The sequence below is a fragment of the Etheostoma spectabile genome, chromosome 20, assembly GCF_008692095.1.
Source record: "Etheostoma spectabile isolate EspeVRDwgs_2016 chromosome 20, UIUC_Espe_1.0, whole genome shotgun sequence".
NCBI lineage: Eukaryota > Metazoa > Chordata > Actinopteri > Perciformes > Percidae > Etheostoma > Etheostoma spectabile.
The window spans coordinates 18,452,877-18,472,037 of NC_045752.1; the positions used below are offsets into that span (position 1 = coordinate 18,452,877).

General features: G+C 43.3%; 1 protein-coding gene across 11 annotated transcripts in view; it reads right to left on the bottom strand.

Moving 5' to 3' along the window:
- The window catches only part of myt1lb (myelin transcription factor 1-like, b), a 108,620-nt gene that overhangs the window by 27,730 nt on the left and 61,729 nt on the right, over positions 1–19,161 (bottom strand). For 9 of the 11 annotated variants that reach the window (XM_032500108.1, XM_032500114.1, XM_032500115.1 and 6 more), the window contains exons 5-7: positions 8,653–9,113; positions 3,319–4,479; positions 191–325 (exon numbers count right to left, since the gene is read on the bottom strand). In XM_032500108.1, the coding sequence (XP_032355999.1) occupies positions 191–325; positions 3,319–4,479; positions 8,653–9,113 (1,757 nt within the window). The remainder of the gene's footprint in view (positions 1–190; positions 326–3,318; positions 4,480–8,652; positions 9,114–19,161) is intronic. The other 2 variants (XM_032500117.1, XM_032500116.1) reach the window with 1 other exon arrangement.

The following is a 19,161-nucleotide window of genomic DNA, read 5'->3' on the forward strand; positions in this document are numbered from 1 at the left end:
CCCCCCCGAAATATCAAACACAATTCCACAACAGCAAGTACACACACACACACACACACAGAACACATAACGAGCCAGACACAGCATCACGGGATCATGCCGATTCATGAACATCAAAGAAACACAAAGGCCACAGGTTGGGTAACTAAGCCAAAGCAGAGTTTAGCTGGTATGTGACTGAAGTGCTTACTTTCTGGTGGCACCCTGTCTTTGTGCGGACAGCCGGACAGGCTCCGATGGTGGGGGTACAGGCCCGTAACGTGACCCGTGCCGTCACAGCCTGGTGTCGGACACCGACTTTCCTTCTTGTCTGCACGTGAAGCATCTGTGAGCAGAAAGTCATATCTAGGCGATTACACATGACAAAGTGCTGGACTGCTGCATGAGCACAACACTTTAGCACATGTGGGTCTGACACTATGGCCGCCACATAACATCCAAGCTTTAAGGTGCAGAGAAATATCTCCAAGATGTCAAATAGGTTGCAAGATAGTTAAAAAACCATAGGTGAATAACATAAAGTACCTGACTCAAGGAAATAATAATAAGGCAGATTTACAGCTGCATCAGGAGGGAAAAGAAGAACTGAAGAAGCCAAGATGTATAGTTTTGCTATTTAGATTTGATATACAGTATGTCCCTCTGTCCTGGATTTCCTGGACTGGGATCTCTCTCTCTAAGTGACCTTCAACAAAAAGCATTTCATCTTTAAGTTTAGATTCAATTAAGAATTAATTATACTTCTCTTCATTAAAACCAGAGTTTGTTGAGCTGAGTGTGACAATGAGGTTTCAAAAAGTACACACACCGCGGACACACACACACACACACACACACACACACACACACACACACACACACACACACACACACACACACACACACACACACACAGACAAAATAAGATTGTCTTTCCCTTCCCAAAACCTGGCTCTCCCATTTCTTCGAACCCCAGATCAGATGTAATTTCCACCAAAAAGCAGCGATAACAAGCTGTGCCAACTGGCATTGCTTCTGCAAATGTAACCGTCCCCCTTTAAAACACTTTGACTCTCAAACAAGATCAAGGATTTTTCTTACAGTCAACATGCAATGGCTCTTGTAGGATGCATTTTTACATTACCATTTTTAATGGAAATTAGGAAAACCCAGTACACTGGGAAAATTCCAATCCATGAAGCAATAACATCCTTTAATCTATTTTCACAGCTGAGTTACAGGAGAACAGAGCTGCAAAGATTAATCGACAAATCAATTAGATGTGAACTATTAAATTGATCGGCCAACTATTTTGATTATCGATTCATTGGCTTGAGTCAATTTTTATTAAAAATAAAAAATCTGCTAATTCCAGCTTTCCTAGTTCCTTCACTTCTCTATGACAGTAAACTGAACATCTTTTAGTTGACATTTGACGAACAATACATTTGAGGAAGTCTTTTTGGGCTTTGGAAAGCACTGGTCTATGAAATGTCAGAAAATGGTGAAAAATGTAGATCAAACAACTAAATGACTGATAGAGAAATAATCGAAAGATTAATCGACTATAATCTGTAGTTTCAGCCACACAGGAGTATAGTGTTGTATCAGACTGTATAATCAACTTGGAGCCATTTGAGTGACAGAAACTATTATCTGGAGCAAGCATTAGCAAAGTGGACAGGGGAGTGGCTTTTATCTCTCAGGCCACAGAAACACAGACCACTGATTAAAGTTGTACAGGCCTAAGACCTTCACTGTCAAATCAAAATAAACCAGAGGTTGTGGAGTAAGAGCAAAGAGAAGAATAATCAAAGGTCAAGGGTTGAGAAAGGACAAAATTGAGAGCACACCTACTCATACATTTACAAGTGAGTCACCAAATGAAATCCCATGTCTCATTCATCAGAAAAAAAAGAGCACCTCATTATTCTCTGTGGCTATCATCTGTTAGGGGCATATGAGTTTGGTACAATATTGCTATGTCATGTCTGGATCTTCTGTCTGGCACCAGTGCAATAAAGGCTGTGCACGTTGATACAGAACTTGGTCTGCATGTAAATTGTGGCTTCTTAATAATGTCTCCTTTTGGGGCACATTATTACATTGACTGTTAGTGTTTGAACAGTATGTTGGAAATAATTCTCCATTTCCACACGCACAAACGCACACGTACACATACAGTACGTGATGCCTGTGTGTTCTGCCTGTCCACGCTTCGATTGCAGAGAGTGGGAGCAGCCGAGTGGAAGGCATATTAGAAAGAAGGGGATATTGATTGTGGCTGGGGACAGTCTGCGCTTTGCATAGCAAATGGACCCATTACCATACCATCTCTGGTAATTAATGCGCAGTCAGTTGGCCTGCCGTTCGTTATCGGTCATTCTGATACTGTTCAATTTTCATTTCAGTCTCATGCTTTTCGTAGGGAGCAGGGTTCTTCTCTAAACCCCCTCCATGCTCCGTTTTATGAATCACACAGGAACTCTGGTCAAAGAGTGTCTACTACCATCTTACCCAAGGAAAGACGCAACAGTCTTGAGCGTCCTCTCATTATTCCAACATTAGCCAGACACGGAGGCCACGGAAGGCTTTTAAAAGTAACATTTGTGTGGCATTTAAGTCACAATATATACTCTACCAGCTCTGAGTTGTGCAGCATTTAAGCTGTAATATAACCCTGCTGTGAAATAGCATGCTCCAATTTGTTGGTCTCATCTGATATCTTCCTTATGGGGAGGAATTATTTAACCTAAGTCTGAATATTGTTGCAGTCGAGGAGACGATCAGAGGAATCATTATGGGTTAGTTAAACAAGGAAGCTCCAAATATGTATCAATCTGAACGGTAGGTCATGAATGTCCCTAAAGCATGAATCCTTTTTGAAAGGCAGAAGGCCTCTGTTTTGTAGCTTCCTCTCCCAAGTGCTTGCACAGGTTTAAAAATAGGCAGCTTTTCCCCAAGCTGCATCGCAGGGATGAGATTTGCGGTCCTAACAGGCCGTGCAGATTGCCATTACTTATGCCTGACAAGCCTACCCTCTGATGTTTCCATGCTGGCCTATTTTAACAACATAAGCTGCTGCCGCTCCCGCTGCTACCGAGATGCGTATTTCCAAATTGGCTTTTCCTGGGGTTATAGTGAGGTTCCCAGAATGCATGTGGGCTGTCTAGTCTCCGGTACAGGATAGATAGAATACAGAGCCAAACAGTGGCAGACAAACATTTTTACCCAAGCTTGTTAAATGAGGTAAGCAGGTCTACACTTGTGAAGATATGGTTTCCATTGGACGCTTGGTCTGCATCGGATCGTGTCTGTATTTGTAATAGAACCACTCACCTTTATGGTAGAAAGGCTTCTTCATACCGTCAGGAAGCCGGGCTTTACGCTCAACACCGTAGCCATGTCGCAGGCCATGGTCTTCATGGTTATACCTCACCCCGTCTCTCCTGGCAGCCTCGGCCGCCATTTTATCCCGCATTGCCTTTGCGCGTTCTGACTCTAGTGCAATGGCCTTCTCCAACAGCGACAGGTTACCCTTTGTCATGTCAAACACTTCTTCCGATCGGTCCGACGTCACAGAGGCTGTGTCCTCATCAAAGTCCCGTAGGTTGGTATGATACCGGTTGTCTTGCGCACAACTGGAAAAGGCCTTGGAGCGCGGGCTCAGCTGCTCCTCTAGCTTCATGAGATTGTCCATGTCCGAATAGTTCCTTTCAAGTGTTCGCCTGTCGTCTTGGCTATGGTGGAAATCCCCATAGCTGTGATGCTGGGGCTGTTGATTGGGATCCCCGCATGAAAAATGGTTTTGCTGCGACGGTCCATTTCGGTCAGAGGGTTTCGTTTCGCTTAGTTTCCGAGCCAAGTCAAAGCATTGGTTTCGTAGGCACTCCAGACTGCTTAAACACACTTCCTCGTCACTGTTTTCTATTTGTCCATTGCTGTTGATCTTAACTTGTCCATTACCACCGTTGTGTGCACCTCCCCCATTGTGAGTACAGTCGTTCTCGGCTGTACCGTCCTCAAACTCCTGTCCATCTAAATTGTCAGACAATACTGCACCGTGTCCCTGTGCCAGAAGTTTAAGGGAGTCCACCGTCTCCCGGACCACATCACTGTCAACGTCCAAACTCAGATCACCCCTCTGAGTTTCAACCCGCTCTTCTTCTTCCTCTTCCTCCTCCTCCTCCTCTTCTTCCTCCTCCTCCTCTTCTTCTTCGTCCTCCTCATCCTCTTCCTCTTCGTCGTCCTCTTCCTCAGCGCTGTTAGAGGAGTTGCTGTTCATCTCAGATTCCGTCATGGCTCGGTTGGCAGCGTCTTCTGCGATCTTGCCCAGGTTGAGGAGGGACTTGGCCACGAGTTCATCGTAGTTCTCGTACTCGTCATTGTTGTTGCTGTCCTTCTCCGTCGCCGGGCCAGATTTGGCATTGCCGCCACCGCCGCCCCTGCCGCCTCCTCCATCGCCCTCGCCCCCCTCGCTGCCGCTCATCTCATCGTCCTCTGTTGGAAAGAAAGAGCAAACGTCTTGTAATTTCATTTGCGTCATTCTATTTTACTGGTAAATCAGATTTCTGGGCTCGGTCCATCTAAATTAGATAAGGAACTCTTTGCTTCCCCTAATAATTTACTTTGAGCGTCTTAACAGCAGCTTGTGTTCTGAATTGTGAATCAGCACAGGAAGTTAAATATATAGCGGTCGGGGTTACTTCCAGAGAAAGATGGTCTGGTGAACGGGAGTATGAAACCAGGGGCTATATCTTTGTAAAGTCTTATTCTTGCCCTGTGTCCTGGATGTCTTATGATTGACAACATTACTGAAGAATTCTGTAAATAGTTGCAAATGAGATAACGTTTTATTCACTGTTCAGCAGTACAATTCAAAATACTGTGAGAAAATCTTTGAATTAAGCTTTTTTTTATTTTACACAATGAAAGTCTAAAATCTGAGAGTTATATGGAGTTCCATCTGCAACACGATGAACCCCAGTCAGTACCTATTCACCGTTTGCTAGTAAAGTTCTTTTTTTTATTCAATCATCAGTATCTTTAGAATCCCTTTCACTGCCTAATTGATTCTGACAGGTGGCAAAAGGTTACTGAACCTCTTCTGTCAGTAATTCCAAGCACTCACTCCTGGAGCACTTCCAATCTCTCCTTTCACATTTCCACCCTGAGCCGCCAAGAGCGCATCGCTCACGTTGGCGTCACATTCGCCACTTACATTCCTGCAGAGAAAATGAACCCAGAGGCCTCCGCCACGCACAGATATGATAAACAAGAGTTTGACTTCTGGTGGGAACGAGTGAATCACGAGACAAAAAAAATAAGGATCATAGAAAAAAATGAAACGGTGTTATTTGTCGGTGATGAAGTATTAATTATCACCCAGCTCAAAGACTTTTCTGTAATCATAATACACACAATAATGTGAATGTATTCATCAGACAAATCTGAATATTTTTCAACTATATAATTTGTACATAGACAAAACTGATACTCTGACTTTTCTTCACGTACATACTACACACACACACACACACACACACACACACACACACACACACACACACACACACACACACACACTCCAATCTAATGAGAGCGACGCAATATTGGTGCTTGGGGGGGTGAGGGCTTTAGAGCTGGAAGTCGGAACAGTCACGAATGACCAGGCACATATTTAGACAGTGGAAGGCTTTTTACAGCAACCTCCTGCACCAGGGGTTTAATTTTTGAAGGTGTGAAACATGGCACACGAAAGCAATTTGAAGAGCAATCAAGGTACACAAAAGAGATATGAAAGCGTAACAGATTAGGGAGGGAACAGAGAGACTGCCCTTCCCTGAATTGGCTTTGGATTAGCCCCAGAGAGATGTGCATGCCACTGAGGAACACAGAGAAGCCCCAGAATGTCACCTCTGTTAGGAGATTGAAATCTGCCCAGTGACCATCCAGTACAGCTGTCTTGAGGCAAATGGGGAACATGGTAATGATGCATACAGTAAGAGCTTCCTGCTCTTTTTTTCAGGGGGAAATTCTGCAAATTAAAAATGCTGCTGCATTTCTAATAAAGCAAACATAATGAGAGCAGGGAAGCAGAGAAGGATTTGGAAAATTCATCAGGAAAGTGAATCCCTTCCATTGACAACAACACGCACTGCTGTATGTCCAATGCACTTTTATAAAAAATAAAGAAACATGGTAATCAGCTACTACCCGTGGACAGAGAGGCTGTTGACAGGCTGAGGAGACAGTGGCAACAGTCTCAGTGTTACAGCTAAGGCCTCGGCTGTGGGCTCTAATGAACACCAGTCTGTAGAGATTCACATTCTGAAAGAAAATAGGAGCATGGCTGCTGAGATGCCACATCAACACTTTGGGTGGGTAGAGCTACGTGCCAAACACACACGTCTCTCTCAGAGCTTCACTCTTAATTGGACTTGAAGGCACTGTCAGGTCCAATCTTGATGCGGGGGTGCAAAGCAGAATCTGCTAGAGAGAAACCTGCCAAACATGGTCTCGGGCTCCTCCCGACGTGCGTTAGACCAGCTTTGGTCCCAAAACTAGATGGTGTTTTTGTATCATGTCTTCTGGAAGGCATGAGTAAATTATTTAGACTTTGATTTTCTACATATCAAATATTCTTATATATTCTTAATATGGCACAGGCAACTAAAGTTGACTTTGTTATTACAAATGATTGGTTTGTTAGCAGTAGTCTGTCCAAAAAATAATCATGGCTCCAGTTTTAACACTGCCAAAGGTCTTCTGGAGATGGCTTACACATTTCAGTGGGCGATAATAGCAAAGGAGGACCCTGCTGATTTTAGCCAGCAATTTAGATTTAGACCACAGCAGCAGTACAGTAAAAGTTTTGAAAATTAGTCAACAAGTCCTCCAAACCATACACTGATAAATGTTGTTTATTCCTACCCTCTAATAACACCCACAGGAGTGTTTTTTTTCTTTCTCCTAGTCCTGGTTTTAAACACGTTTTTAACATTGTGAAACGGTTGCAGTTTGGTTAAATTTAGACACCAAAAATGACTTGGGTAAGTTAAGAAGAAAAACGTGATTTGGGTGAAAATCATCTGTTACGTGACTTCACTTCCAGCTATGCAGGTGACGCACAACATGTATATTTTTTTACTCTTTTTTTCTGTAAAATAAATTTAAAAAACTCACCGCTAAACATAAAATTGGAAATCTGTTCACAGACCAACCAAGCGAAGCTGGGTCGAAGGGCTACTGCAATGCCCTGCCCTAGAGAAACTTACATACGTTGTTAAAGGGAAACATAATACTTTTGTAAAGATTTGGGGTTAATTTATGCAGTTTTAATTTTTCTTTCTTATCTAAATTCAATAAGGTCAATGATCATATTTTGAAATGTGCGAGCATTCTGCACCACAGTATCCAACTGTGCATGTACTTGTTTGTCGCTCCTTAATATTTTTATTATTTTTCTTTCTTAAATGCCACGATGGGAGTCAGTGTGTTACCATAGCAGTAAAACATAATACTAACATATCTACATTTTGAATAACGACAAATGCCTATTTGTGCTTATTGATGTGCCTGGTTTTGTTTTGCTGTTTTGTATCGTTGAAATGTAAATTGAAAAACTCAATAAAAACCGCAAAAAACTCACCGCTTTTGTTTTAAAATGGGACACTAACGCTGGGTCTCCTGGGTGAACTTCCTGTTTGTTTGACCCATCCACCACCACAGTCTGCCTCCTTATGTGGAATTTGGTATTCTTTTACTTTGTCATCTTACTTGGCTTTGCTCCCATAATAATTATATTATATCCCGTAATAGTTTATAGGGCGCCGCCACTATAAACGTTAATATGTGTTGTAATTGCTGCTTGAACAAATAACCTATGTGAGGGTTTTTTCATGGGAAGACAGTCTCAAATTAGTGAGACAAATATGGAAATGAATGAATGCATGAATGAATTAATGAATGAAATTAATCAAACAACTTAAAAATACAACCAATTACTGTAGGAATAATACATTGTATGGCTTCAGCAATGCTGGATTCTTTTATGTCATTCCAAAGGAAAATACAAAGGGTGTTTGAACATCTATCCAACTGACCCAAACTACTTTAGTCAGCCTATCAAAAATGGAAATATAAACCACAGATATTAAAAATGCAGTGATTAAAAAATGCTTAGATTTTTTAATAGATAGAGCATGGTCTAGAGAAATTGATGGACATATGGAAAATCTGTTTATTTTGGTTTCTGGTGGAGAGTTATATGAGAAGATTGATATTACTCTTATGTGGTAATGATGTTCTTATCTAACTCTAAGCCAGAAAGCAAACAGTATTTGTAAGGTTTCTCTCTCTTTTACTCACCCATGTAGCTGCGTGTTCCTCTCGGTACTACTGCTGTCTGTGTTGTATTTCAAATGGTATGTTGTGTCATTTCAACTGTATGTATTTCTAAAGTATTTTATTTTCAATCCCTCTTTCCTGTTGTCTAAGTAAATAACAACCTGTTCTTCATGACTTGCCTGGAAAAATAAATGTTAAGAATAAAAGAAATTAAAAAATTAAAAACTGTCAAAGTATTCCATTAAAATTTTAAACAAAGTTCCAGTGCATGCGGTGCATTTTGAAAATGGGTTTTAGAACAATAAGATGAGCAAGCGATCTCACCTTGCCCTTGACTCTGCTCTCCTTCCTCCTCCTCTCCCTCTTCATAGTCCACCTCCTCTACCGCTTCCTCCTCTTCCTCTGCCTCCTCCACCCTCCCATCATCAGCCTCTTCCTCCTCTTCTTGCTCCACTTCTACCTCCTCTTCCTCTTCTTCCTCACCCTCTCCATCCCCTCTGTCCACCTCCTCCTCTTCATGCTCCATTTGCTCGACATTGTAGTCCATGTAGCCTTCCACCTCCTCTTCCTCCTCCTCCTCCACTTCTCCCTCTTCCTCCTCCTCTACAGCTCCTTCCTCCTCCTCTTCCTCCCTGTCGTCCATCTCCTCGGTTGCGTCCGTCTCGTAGCACTCCTCCATGGTGGAGTTGTCCATGTCATCTAGGTAGGTGCTCCTCTTGGGGGAGGTTTCCAGGGTTTGTCTGTCTAGGCCCTTTCTCTTCTTGGCCAGGGGGCAGCCGTACACACTGCAGAGGAGAGATAAGAGGACAGCCGTTAGCTGTTAGCCTCACCTGGCCACAAATGCTGATCATCTGCAATCAGGCCTCTGTGTTAACCCTTGTGTTGTCTTCCCGTCAAAATGAAAATGAAAATCAACGCTTTTTATCGATGTTTTTAACTTTTTCTTATGATTTTTGTCCAGTTTTAGACAGTTTTTTTTTTCAACCTTTCACTTTTTTTTACGTTTTCAACACTACGTAACACTAACTTATAGGAAATGATACCTAATGTTTAAGTTAGAAAAGGAGAAATTAAGAATTACTTAGACTATAAAATAAAGGAATGGATGTTGATGGGTAATCACAGACTGGAATATGTCAACTTTTACTCACTAATATTTCAAAACCACTTCAATTTCTTCTTCAAATGCTATAAAATTGAATAAGACACCCCAAAATTAATGAAAGTAGAGATTTGTCCTTGCCAAAGAGCGTTGGAATCAATCATGTTATTTTGGGGAATTACGACTGGGTAGTTAAAAAGAACATTGATATAGGAAAACGGGTCAACATGAGGGTTAAACTGGAATACAGCGTGCAAAGCAGCAATGGCAAATGGGCCTCTTACTGCACAGGAAAGCAATGCCTCTTAAGTTCTTCTGCTGGGAAAAATATTAAACTTTGCTTAACCAACCTTAATTAGACATACTCATTAACTATTGGGCAATTATAATAAAATGCTCCATTTCTTCTAGAAAACAGCTACGGAGAGACACAATCTCTCTCTTTGAAGCAAACAAAGCAGACTCTTTAGTTTATTTTCACATTCATGTATATTAAGGTAATACCAGTCTGTTCTTCTTCAGGCAAAAGAAAATCACGGTGCATGCTCCACAATCACTATGTCCCAGAGTTATTTGCCCTTTTTCTGACTTGAACCAAGTGCGGCAAAACACGACTGCTTGTCTGGAATTGACTGTACGTGTGGGTGGGGGGGTGGGGAGACAACCTGTAGCCTGATTAATTGAATCTAGTCAAGGCACCTCAGGTTTTAATGTATTCTCTGGCTCCCCTAGGCAGCGGGGGGACAGATCCTAATCTGATAATCTGATAATCTGTGTATTCGCTCAGGCTATTGATCACAGGAGCTTAATCCATTTCCCTCATCAAACCTTTGAGAGCCCAGAGCTGCTACCTGCCCCCCCCACCCCCCCCCACACACACACACACACTTGGACAAAAGCACCCACACGGTCAGAATTATGATGAGTTGTGCAGAGTGTTTTGGCCGTCCAATAAACCCCTTGTTCAGGCTGTAGTGTAAGAGAGCTAAACACGCTTTGGGCATGTTCACTCGGATGTGAAATATCCCTGGCTCCTTTTTTTTTGTATACAACCTCTGGATGTTTCCCCGGCTCTGCGCTACTTAGAGTCGCTGGTGCTGGAATGGGGGGGATAACTTTTTGTCCCCCAACTTTAAGGGGTTATGGTAATGAAATGGTGCCTCTCTCACGGCCGGGCTCCCTCATTATTATACATTAGAGGCTGTGACGATCACGGCTCATCACAGTCACCACTTTCACCCACTCGATTCACAGAGCGCTCCCTGTCATGACGCACTGACAGTCTGGGAATCCTGAAGAGAGTTTTCCTCAAAGGAAACGTATTGTTATCTGAGACGAAAATCATTTTAAAACTTTAGTTAAACTTAATCATGTTGCTCATCACAGCCACACATCTTCATGTGCTATAATTAAAAATGGGGAGCTCCAGGAGACATTTTGGCCAGCCTTGTTTAAGAAGAGATGACTCACGCAGCTGTCCCTCGTGTTTAGGATGGAGACGTCGGGTGAAGGACTGGCAGGAACATGAGGGAGTTATAAGCGGAGCGAGAATTTTGAAGTGATTCACAGTTTTTCGTGGCGCTGTGTGAACTGTCATGCTTGCAGAAGAAACTGTGTAGAGTAATTAATCAAAAGACATACTTGATGTGCACATATGCACCAGGGTTCTGGGTTATTTTACAATAGTTAGATGCTGCGGATCTGCCAGGCGTAAAATGTGGCTTGACAGTGCGCAACATCACTTCAGGTGAATGCAGTATAGTAGGTGACTGAGCTGTATTTTTGGTTGTGCGGGCTCCACGCAGAGCTTTCACCATAGCCTACGTACTGTAACTGGCCTCAAGATTATACTTATGTGTTGGTGTGTGCGTCGTCGATCTCTTTAAGAGAATAGCAGGGCCGGCGTGTGTGTGTGTGTGTGTGTGTGTGTGGGTGTGTGTGTGTGCGGAGAGTGTGTAGAGCAAGTGAGAGAGTGACGGTGATTAGCTTCGGAGTGAGTACCGACTCTAGAGTCATAGATGGAGAAAAAAATTGTCTCCCCTGTGCTTTCTGACCACGGTGGGACATCTGTAGCAGGAAAAGTTAACCATCTCCTTGATTTCATGTTGTTTACGGAGAAGGAGAACCAGGAAATGAGTCGGGGGAGCGCCGTACATTGCAGTGACGTGTAGTTACTCTTTGAGAGGTACACATCTGGCGGCGGCGTAGGGTCTGGCGTAGGTCCATGTCTCCACGTACCTACGTACGTAGCCACGCCGTGGGTTTTACGCAGAAGGATAAATCACACTTAAAGCGTAATATACAACTTAGGGTCTTTTTGTGAACGTGTGAATATTGTTTTTCCCTAACGACAAAACAAAAAAATTATCCGTGCATTTGTATGGAACTAAACTTTAAGAGCTTTCCATCTTTACTCTCCTCCCTCGACTATTTGTAGCTGGCGAGATGCACGGCGACCGGAAAAACCAACAGCTACAGTGAGTTGTTAAAACCTTTCTTCTTAGTAAACTCCTGTGTACACAAACACTGTTCTCAATGCTTGAGTTCATGTGTAGAGCCCCTGGTGATACTGTGAGCAAAGTTTAATGTTGTGTCGAGCCTTCTTAGTGTTTAAAAAAGGATTTTGGTGGCCGGATTGGATCAGTGGTAGAGCAGGCACACATGTACTGAGAGGTTTATGCCTCGATGCAGAGGTGCAGGGTTCGAAGCCGACCTAAGCTGATTTCCTGCATGTCTTCACCCTTTCTCACCTAACTGTCTTGTCAAAAATAAAAGGCAGAAAAGCTAAAAAGAATAATCTTTGAAAAAGAAATTGTGATTTTGAGCTCTCCCATTCAAAAAGGCCATTTGACCAAAAAATGAAAATATGGTAAATCTTAAAAGCGGGGCTAGCGTCCTAATTATGGTTTTAAACTAAAGTTTGACTTGGGTACATTCACAAAAAGAACCTAAGGTGCATTTTGGCGAGAGTTATGCTTTAAGGCACACCAAAAGCGTTTATAATTACATGTCAAAAAGAACCCTTCCCAGCGCCTGCAAGCTATTACAGCAACTCATCCAGCCCAAACCCGGGTAGAGCACTCAGTCCCCTCACAATACGACGTCATCAGACCTGTCCCCTCTATGTTGAACTAAAGTCGGCGCCTATACTTAGACCTGATGTTTGTGAATGCCACAAGGCGTGTGTGAGAAAATGGTAGTTGTGAGTCAATGTGTGCTGCTTTTGTAGTGGAGTGGCTATGAAAAAGACCAGTGGTGAGGTGGTATTGTAGGATGGTAGATTGCAGACTTAGAAATCCATTTCTGTTCCCTCTTTTTCTCTGTTTTTCATGTCAGTGAATCACAGTCCAATATCCTATCCATCCTTCTCTGCCTCTCTCTCTCTCCCTCCCTCCTCAGTCCCGGATATCCATCAGTCAGTCAGGGTACAGTCAGCTGGCAGGCTCAATCTTGGCCAGGCCAGGGATTCCTTAATGGTCTGACCCCCTGCGCCGCCCGGGAACCAGGGGCCTCATTTCATTAATCTAAGCCCACATGGAAACTCATTCCCTGCCTGACAGCCAGACCTCTCCCCCAAGGCAACGTGAGGGTCTGTGGGACAGTGAGGGAGGGGTTGTGTGCGCCGCTGCGGCACTGTGATCAATAGTGCTTGTGACCAAACATCTCAAAAGCACATTAAAATGCCACTCATCCTGGCCCCTCCGTTCCAGGGCCCTCTCCAAATAAATCAAGGGCCGGTCCCTGCAGGTTAGCGGCTGCCTTGGCAGGCGGGCAGGCGTGCAGGCAAGAGAGGAGGATAGGTGAGTAGGAGGAAGCAGGACGGGGGAGCAGGCATGGAAAGAGAGAGAGAGAGAGGGAGAAGTGGTGTGGGAATGGCACATAGACATAGGCCCTCACCCCCCTTCTCCCTTTCTGTCCTCTGGTCCAGCCTCTCTACCTTTATCTCTACCGTTATCTCAACAATAGCCAGTCTTAAAGCAGCATTTTCTGCCAAGCATTGAGGCATAGCAGAGCTCAGTGGCTGACAGGTATCAATGTGACTACACCTGAACCATTAAAAAAAAAAAAAAAAGAAAAAAGATGTTGAATTGCTTTGCAACGTCAGCAAATGAATGGCAAATAATAAATACCGGATTGTACATTTTTCCGATCTTTAAAAGGAGTCAAGTGCACTTCATTTTTTTGGGTTAGCATTGTACAAACAGAGAGGCCGTTTGGTAACGGAGAGCGCACATGCTTTAAAACCTGACTATGGTAAAATAGTTCCACCTGCAGTGGAGCAGGTATTTGGCTCCTGTTCAAACGCTCCCGTTCACTGAAAGGAAATGCAGAGCATCTATCGACTTTCAGTCACACTCGTGTTAAGATGCGTTGTCAGGTTGTTGTGACACTGTGAGAGACGCGTTTGCCCCGCCGCTCGTCAGCCCCTACGATGACTAAGCCACAGGAAGCCTCCACAGCTCCTCCCTCCCTCCCACGTTCCCCGGCTCGGTCGCTGTGTGACCTCGGCTACAACATTTGTCATCACCGGCGGTGCAACCCACCAACTCACTGCGCTTGGCACTTCAAATTCCAGAAATAATTAGGTAGCATTAAAATGAAAAAGAAAAGACATTCTGCAGGCATTGTGCAGAGAAAAGGAAGGAGATGAGAAAATCCTGTCCTGTTCTACACTAAGTTTTCCCTTTTGCTTTTGTCCCCATGGCAGAATCACAAAATCCTCCGAGAGGAGTGTGCAGTATGGGAAGTAGCAATCAAAGAAGAAAAGAGCTTCAGATCACAAAAAGACCACTTCATATTTTATGGAGTGGGCATCCTCGCCATTATAAGACGGAACAAATTATATTACTGTGTGAACAAGTGGCCCTTTAATGCAGAAAAAAACCCTCCTGGAAACGTCACAGAGAGGGCCCCATTTCTGGAGCATTAATGTGAGCCAGGAGACTGGAGCAGCAGGAGAAGGAGAGCTCCCGTTTGGCTAATTTTGGGCGACAGTTGAGCGACTGCTGGAATGCGACAGCGTTCCACGGCGCCTTTATTAGCAGTCATATTAGCGGCTGTTCTCAGCAGGGGAAAAAGCTTTAGCCAGTCATTAGCATCACACGCTATTTGTCTCCCTGACACAGGGATGAGGCGGCTGTTGCCTTTCTCCTCTCCCTCCTCTCGCTGCTGCTTCTTTCTAAACTCCTCTCTCTCTCTCTCTCTCTCTCTCTCTCTCTCTCTGTCACCCGACATTCTCCCCTCACATATCTCCCTCTCTGTTCTCACCCATCATAACCTCACCTGCTCTCTTTCTTTTCTTCCATACATCTACCTCCCCCATACACTGTTTATCTTTGAGTCTATATTACCTCCTTCTGCCACACCAATTTCTTTCTAAATTTCCACCACTTACTCTTTCCACCCCTTTTCCCATTTTCTCCTATCTCTGCCTCAACCTCGGCTCATTGTTGCCGCTCCTTCGCCTCTCTCCACAGAGCAGACTCGAGATGGAGGGAACGCGCACCACCTCTGGCTGTGCCCCCTATCCAGCAGGAGGATCTAAAGACACGTGTGGCAGAGCCCCGTCTCCATGGTGATACCCTCCAGAAATCCATGAGGGATTCGCCATCCTCACAGCAAGCCAGCGAGGAAAAATGAGAGGGAAAGACAGACAGAGGTGGGGAGGGGAGAGAGAGAGGCTATAGGAGCAACACAGACAGGAGAATGTATGTTTTCGTGCCTGTGTGTATAGCCTGCCTCTCTTGTGTGCACGTAGAATTGGGAAATATATAATAGTAGTAGTTGAAAAGACGGCAGAGAGGTGTGTGAGTGTGTGTGTGTGTGTGTGTGTGTGTGTGTGAGAAAGAGTAGAGAGGATCATTTCAGAGCTGTCAGGCTTCTCCAGCTAGCAGGGGAGAACAAAAGACAATGTCTTGGTGCAGGAGGCTCAGCGCATGGCAGACGCTGCAATTTGGGGCGTTTTCTGTCATCTCAGGCTCTCGCTCGCTCGCATATCAGCAGCTATGGCTCATTCACACACACACACACACACACACACGATATTACTATATAGTGTGATGTTGAAATAATCCTCAGTGTTGAGTGTGAATGCGTTGAAATTACACGTCCACTTGGATTTACACCAGAGTCTTAATAATACATTATATTTCAGTGTAATCTTTTCATGTGTGGTTGCATATTTCAACAAAGCAATGACATCCCAAATTCAGCATTTCTTGACAATACATTGGTAGCCTATGTGTGTTTTTAGACAGCTAGTGCAGTCATGGAGTAGCTAAAAGGCATCAGTGCCTAGCAGACATGCTGTTCAGCACGCTGGTTCAGTGAGCCTGTTGTTGCCCATTCACTGCTGCAGCGCTAACGTTCGGAGCCTGCAGCTAAGAAACCCAGTCTCAACTTTAAAAACTCACACTACGTACCTCAGATTCAACATGGCTGAGTGGCTAGCAATGACTCTTCAGCAGAAATTTTCAACAAGGGGTCCCGGTTCACCCAAAGCATTCACTGAGCCACGTGTGTGTTTATCATTAAAACTTGATTTCATTTTTAGGTTAATAGCTTAGTTTTCTATGCAAAAAATGTATGTAAAGGCGTTAGGCCACCCTACACGTTATTGGAGGCTCAGTTTAATACGCAACTCAATTTTTTACAATATACTGTATAGTATAGGGGGGTCCCCGCTCCACCTCTCTTTCAGTTAAGGGGTCCTTGGCTTAAAAAATGTAGAAGACGCCCTCTCTAGTGAAAGTCTCTCATGTGCCTAGCAACACCTTCCTCGTTTCATCCTCACTCCCTGAGCCCATCCAAGGCCTCAGCTGCTCCCTTTAGCTCCTTTTATCCATATCTGCCAACTACTATTCATGCTTGGAGGAAAACATCTCCTCGCAGGTTGTTTGTGAGCTAGACTGATACTGTTCCATCACAGAGCTGTAGTGTAGTTGGTGGGGGGGTGTGGGAATGGAGCGCAGAGCATTAAAGATGGGATGAGACGGGTCAGGGCTGCTCAGATGCTCAGTGGGCTATTTTGTTTTCGCTGCCGCTCCAGATGTAAGCCTATTCTAAAGATTCTGTGATATGATAGGACGGAGGAAATCCAGAGCTCGACAGTCACCAGAACGGGAAATCTGGGGTCGAGCTGAGACGACGAGTCGGCTCGACATTTGACAGAAAATACATGTTTTATCATTTTAGGCATTTTCAAGCCAATGGGGGAAAAAAAGCACTGCTTCTTAATTAGTGTGTGTTATATTACTGTGAACTGAAAGTCTTTGGATTTGGGACTGTTGGGCAGACAAACACACAACCTGAAGAATAATTGATGATGAAAATAATAGATGCTGCCCTTTTCTGTTGTGTTGTGTTCTGATTTAATTTCAACAAATGTGTACCACAGGTGTAAAAAACACTTCATATAAACATGTACTTCATGATACGTATTTATGATGTATTTTGATCACTGAATATAATAAGTCAATGTGAGAAATAATTTGAGCTCAAAAGATTTATCCATGGGTCTTCAACGTTTTTTAAGCCAAGGACCCCTTAACTGAATGAGAGTTGGACCAGGGACCCCCACTACATATATTGCATAAAGTTGAGTTGCGTATTAAACTGGGCCTACAATAACGTGTAGGGTGGCCTAAAGCTTTTTTACATAGAAAACTAAGCTATTAACATAAAAATGAAATCATGTTTTAATGATAAACATGTGGCTCAGCGAATGCTTAGGATGAACTGTCTCTGTGGACGGCTGCACCTATAGGTCAGTCAGCAGAGGGGAGTTATATTTGCTAATAATATCTTGGATTCATGGTAAAACTAACATTTTTGAAAAAACTTTAAATAATTAACAACAATAATTTGGCAGCCCCCCCCCTGCAATAACATCTGAGGACCCCTAGGGGTCCCGGACCCCCTGTTGAAGAACCCTGGATTAATCGATTAATTATCAACTATTCAATTAATTGCAAAGTATTTTGATAATCAATGAACCAGTTTGAGTAATTTTTTTTTGAGTTAAAATGATCTGAATATTTTCTAGTTTCTTCACTCCTTTGTGACAGTAAACTTGACATCATCGCGTTGTGGACAAAACAAGACATTTGAGGACGTCATCGAGGGCTTTGGGAAACACTGATCCACATTTTATGACATTTCATAGACCTAACAACTAATCGAGAAAATAATCAACAAATTAATTGTCACTGAAAATATTCGTTGCTTGCCGCCCTACAAATGATTAAGCATTTCTATTTTTAGACTCCTCGAATTGAGTGTAGCGCTGAAGTTGGGCATTTTAAGATAGATCTGGGAGAATATTAAAATGTGTATCATAAAAGCCATTTTGCATAATTTGGTAGTGGAGGTCCTGAGCGGAGGAGCTCATCCGCCAGAGGATTCTGGGAGTGTAATGCGGCTATCTGTCATGCTGCAGCTAAATTCACTCCTGGATTAGCCAGGTAAGGAGTCTCTCCACCAGCGTAATGACTTCAATCAATCAGCCCAACTCAGAGACACACATAGAGGGGCCAGCGAGTTAGCTGATAGCCAGCAGCCATTTTGGGAAAGGAATTCTTTTCTCTAACTTGTCTATGTAGGCCAGAGTGTAGGCTGTCATGGTGTTTATTTGGATGAGCTGAGAGAGAAGAACGGATGTGAAGGAAGAGAAAGACCACGGTTATTAAGATTGTGAGCCCAATGCAAATCATACTTCTCCCTTCATTTAGTCTTTGCTTATTCATCTTCTGAATAATAGGCAGAGTGTTGGTCACTAACTATGGGATCTATGCAGAGAATCCCGTACGTGGCTGGAATGCGTTTCTAACCTAGAACTGCAACGATTGTTTTAATTACCGATTATTCTGTAGACTATTTTCTCAATTATTTGATTAATCGTTTGTCCAAAGAAATGTAACAAAATTCCAAGGTGACGTCTTCAAATTGATGTTATGTCGACCACCAATATATTCAATTTGGTGGTGAATATATGTTTGTGAATATATTCACAGACTTCAGTGGTTTCAGCCTTGTACCGAACAGCACGACACAAATGGAAAAGTCTAGTGATAGTCTATATTTTTGTTACTGTTGTCAAATCCAATGAAAAGACCAATACCTTCAATAGATTGATCTAAACAAGTTCTGCCTCTGTAGCCAAAACCTGACATATCTTCTTCCTCTGTGCCACTGAGCTCCATCATTGTCCAAAAACTATAAAAAACACATTAATGAGCCCCACTGTTGCACTGGCTGACACGTTCCTGAACACGAATCCTTTATTCCATTTTTTCAAAAGTAATGATATGTTAAAAAGTACAGTTCCCCCCTGTTTTAGGTCTGTTTGTTTTAGCAAGATTTGAAAGATTTCCATCTTCAGTAAGAAACCAACAGGCTTGAGGTTGTGAGCCACAGCTCATCTGGGGAAATGGCATGTATTGAGAGAAAATGACACATTGTCGGTTTTGGTCTTTTCATGAAAATTATTGACAATAACAAAAAATATAGTGTCTGCCCTTCCTGTGTTACAATGTGACTCCCACTCTGCGTCATGTTTACCAGGCTCCGTCTCCCCAGCAGAGCGATATTATTATTATTATTTTTTTTTAACATTGATGTAATGTAGTTGGCAGCTGCTCTGAGGGGAGGGCTGGCCGGGGGTGTGGGAGGGGGAGGTTGGGTTCGTGGAGGGCTTGTGGGGGATTCAGGGGTCAGAGGTCAGGATGTGCTCG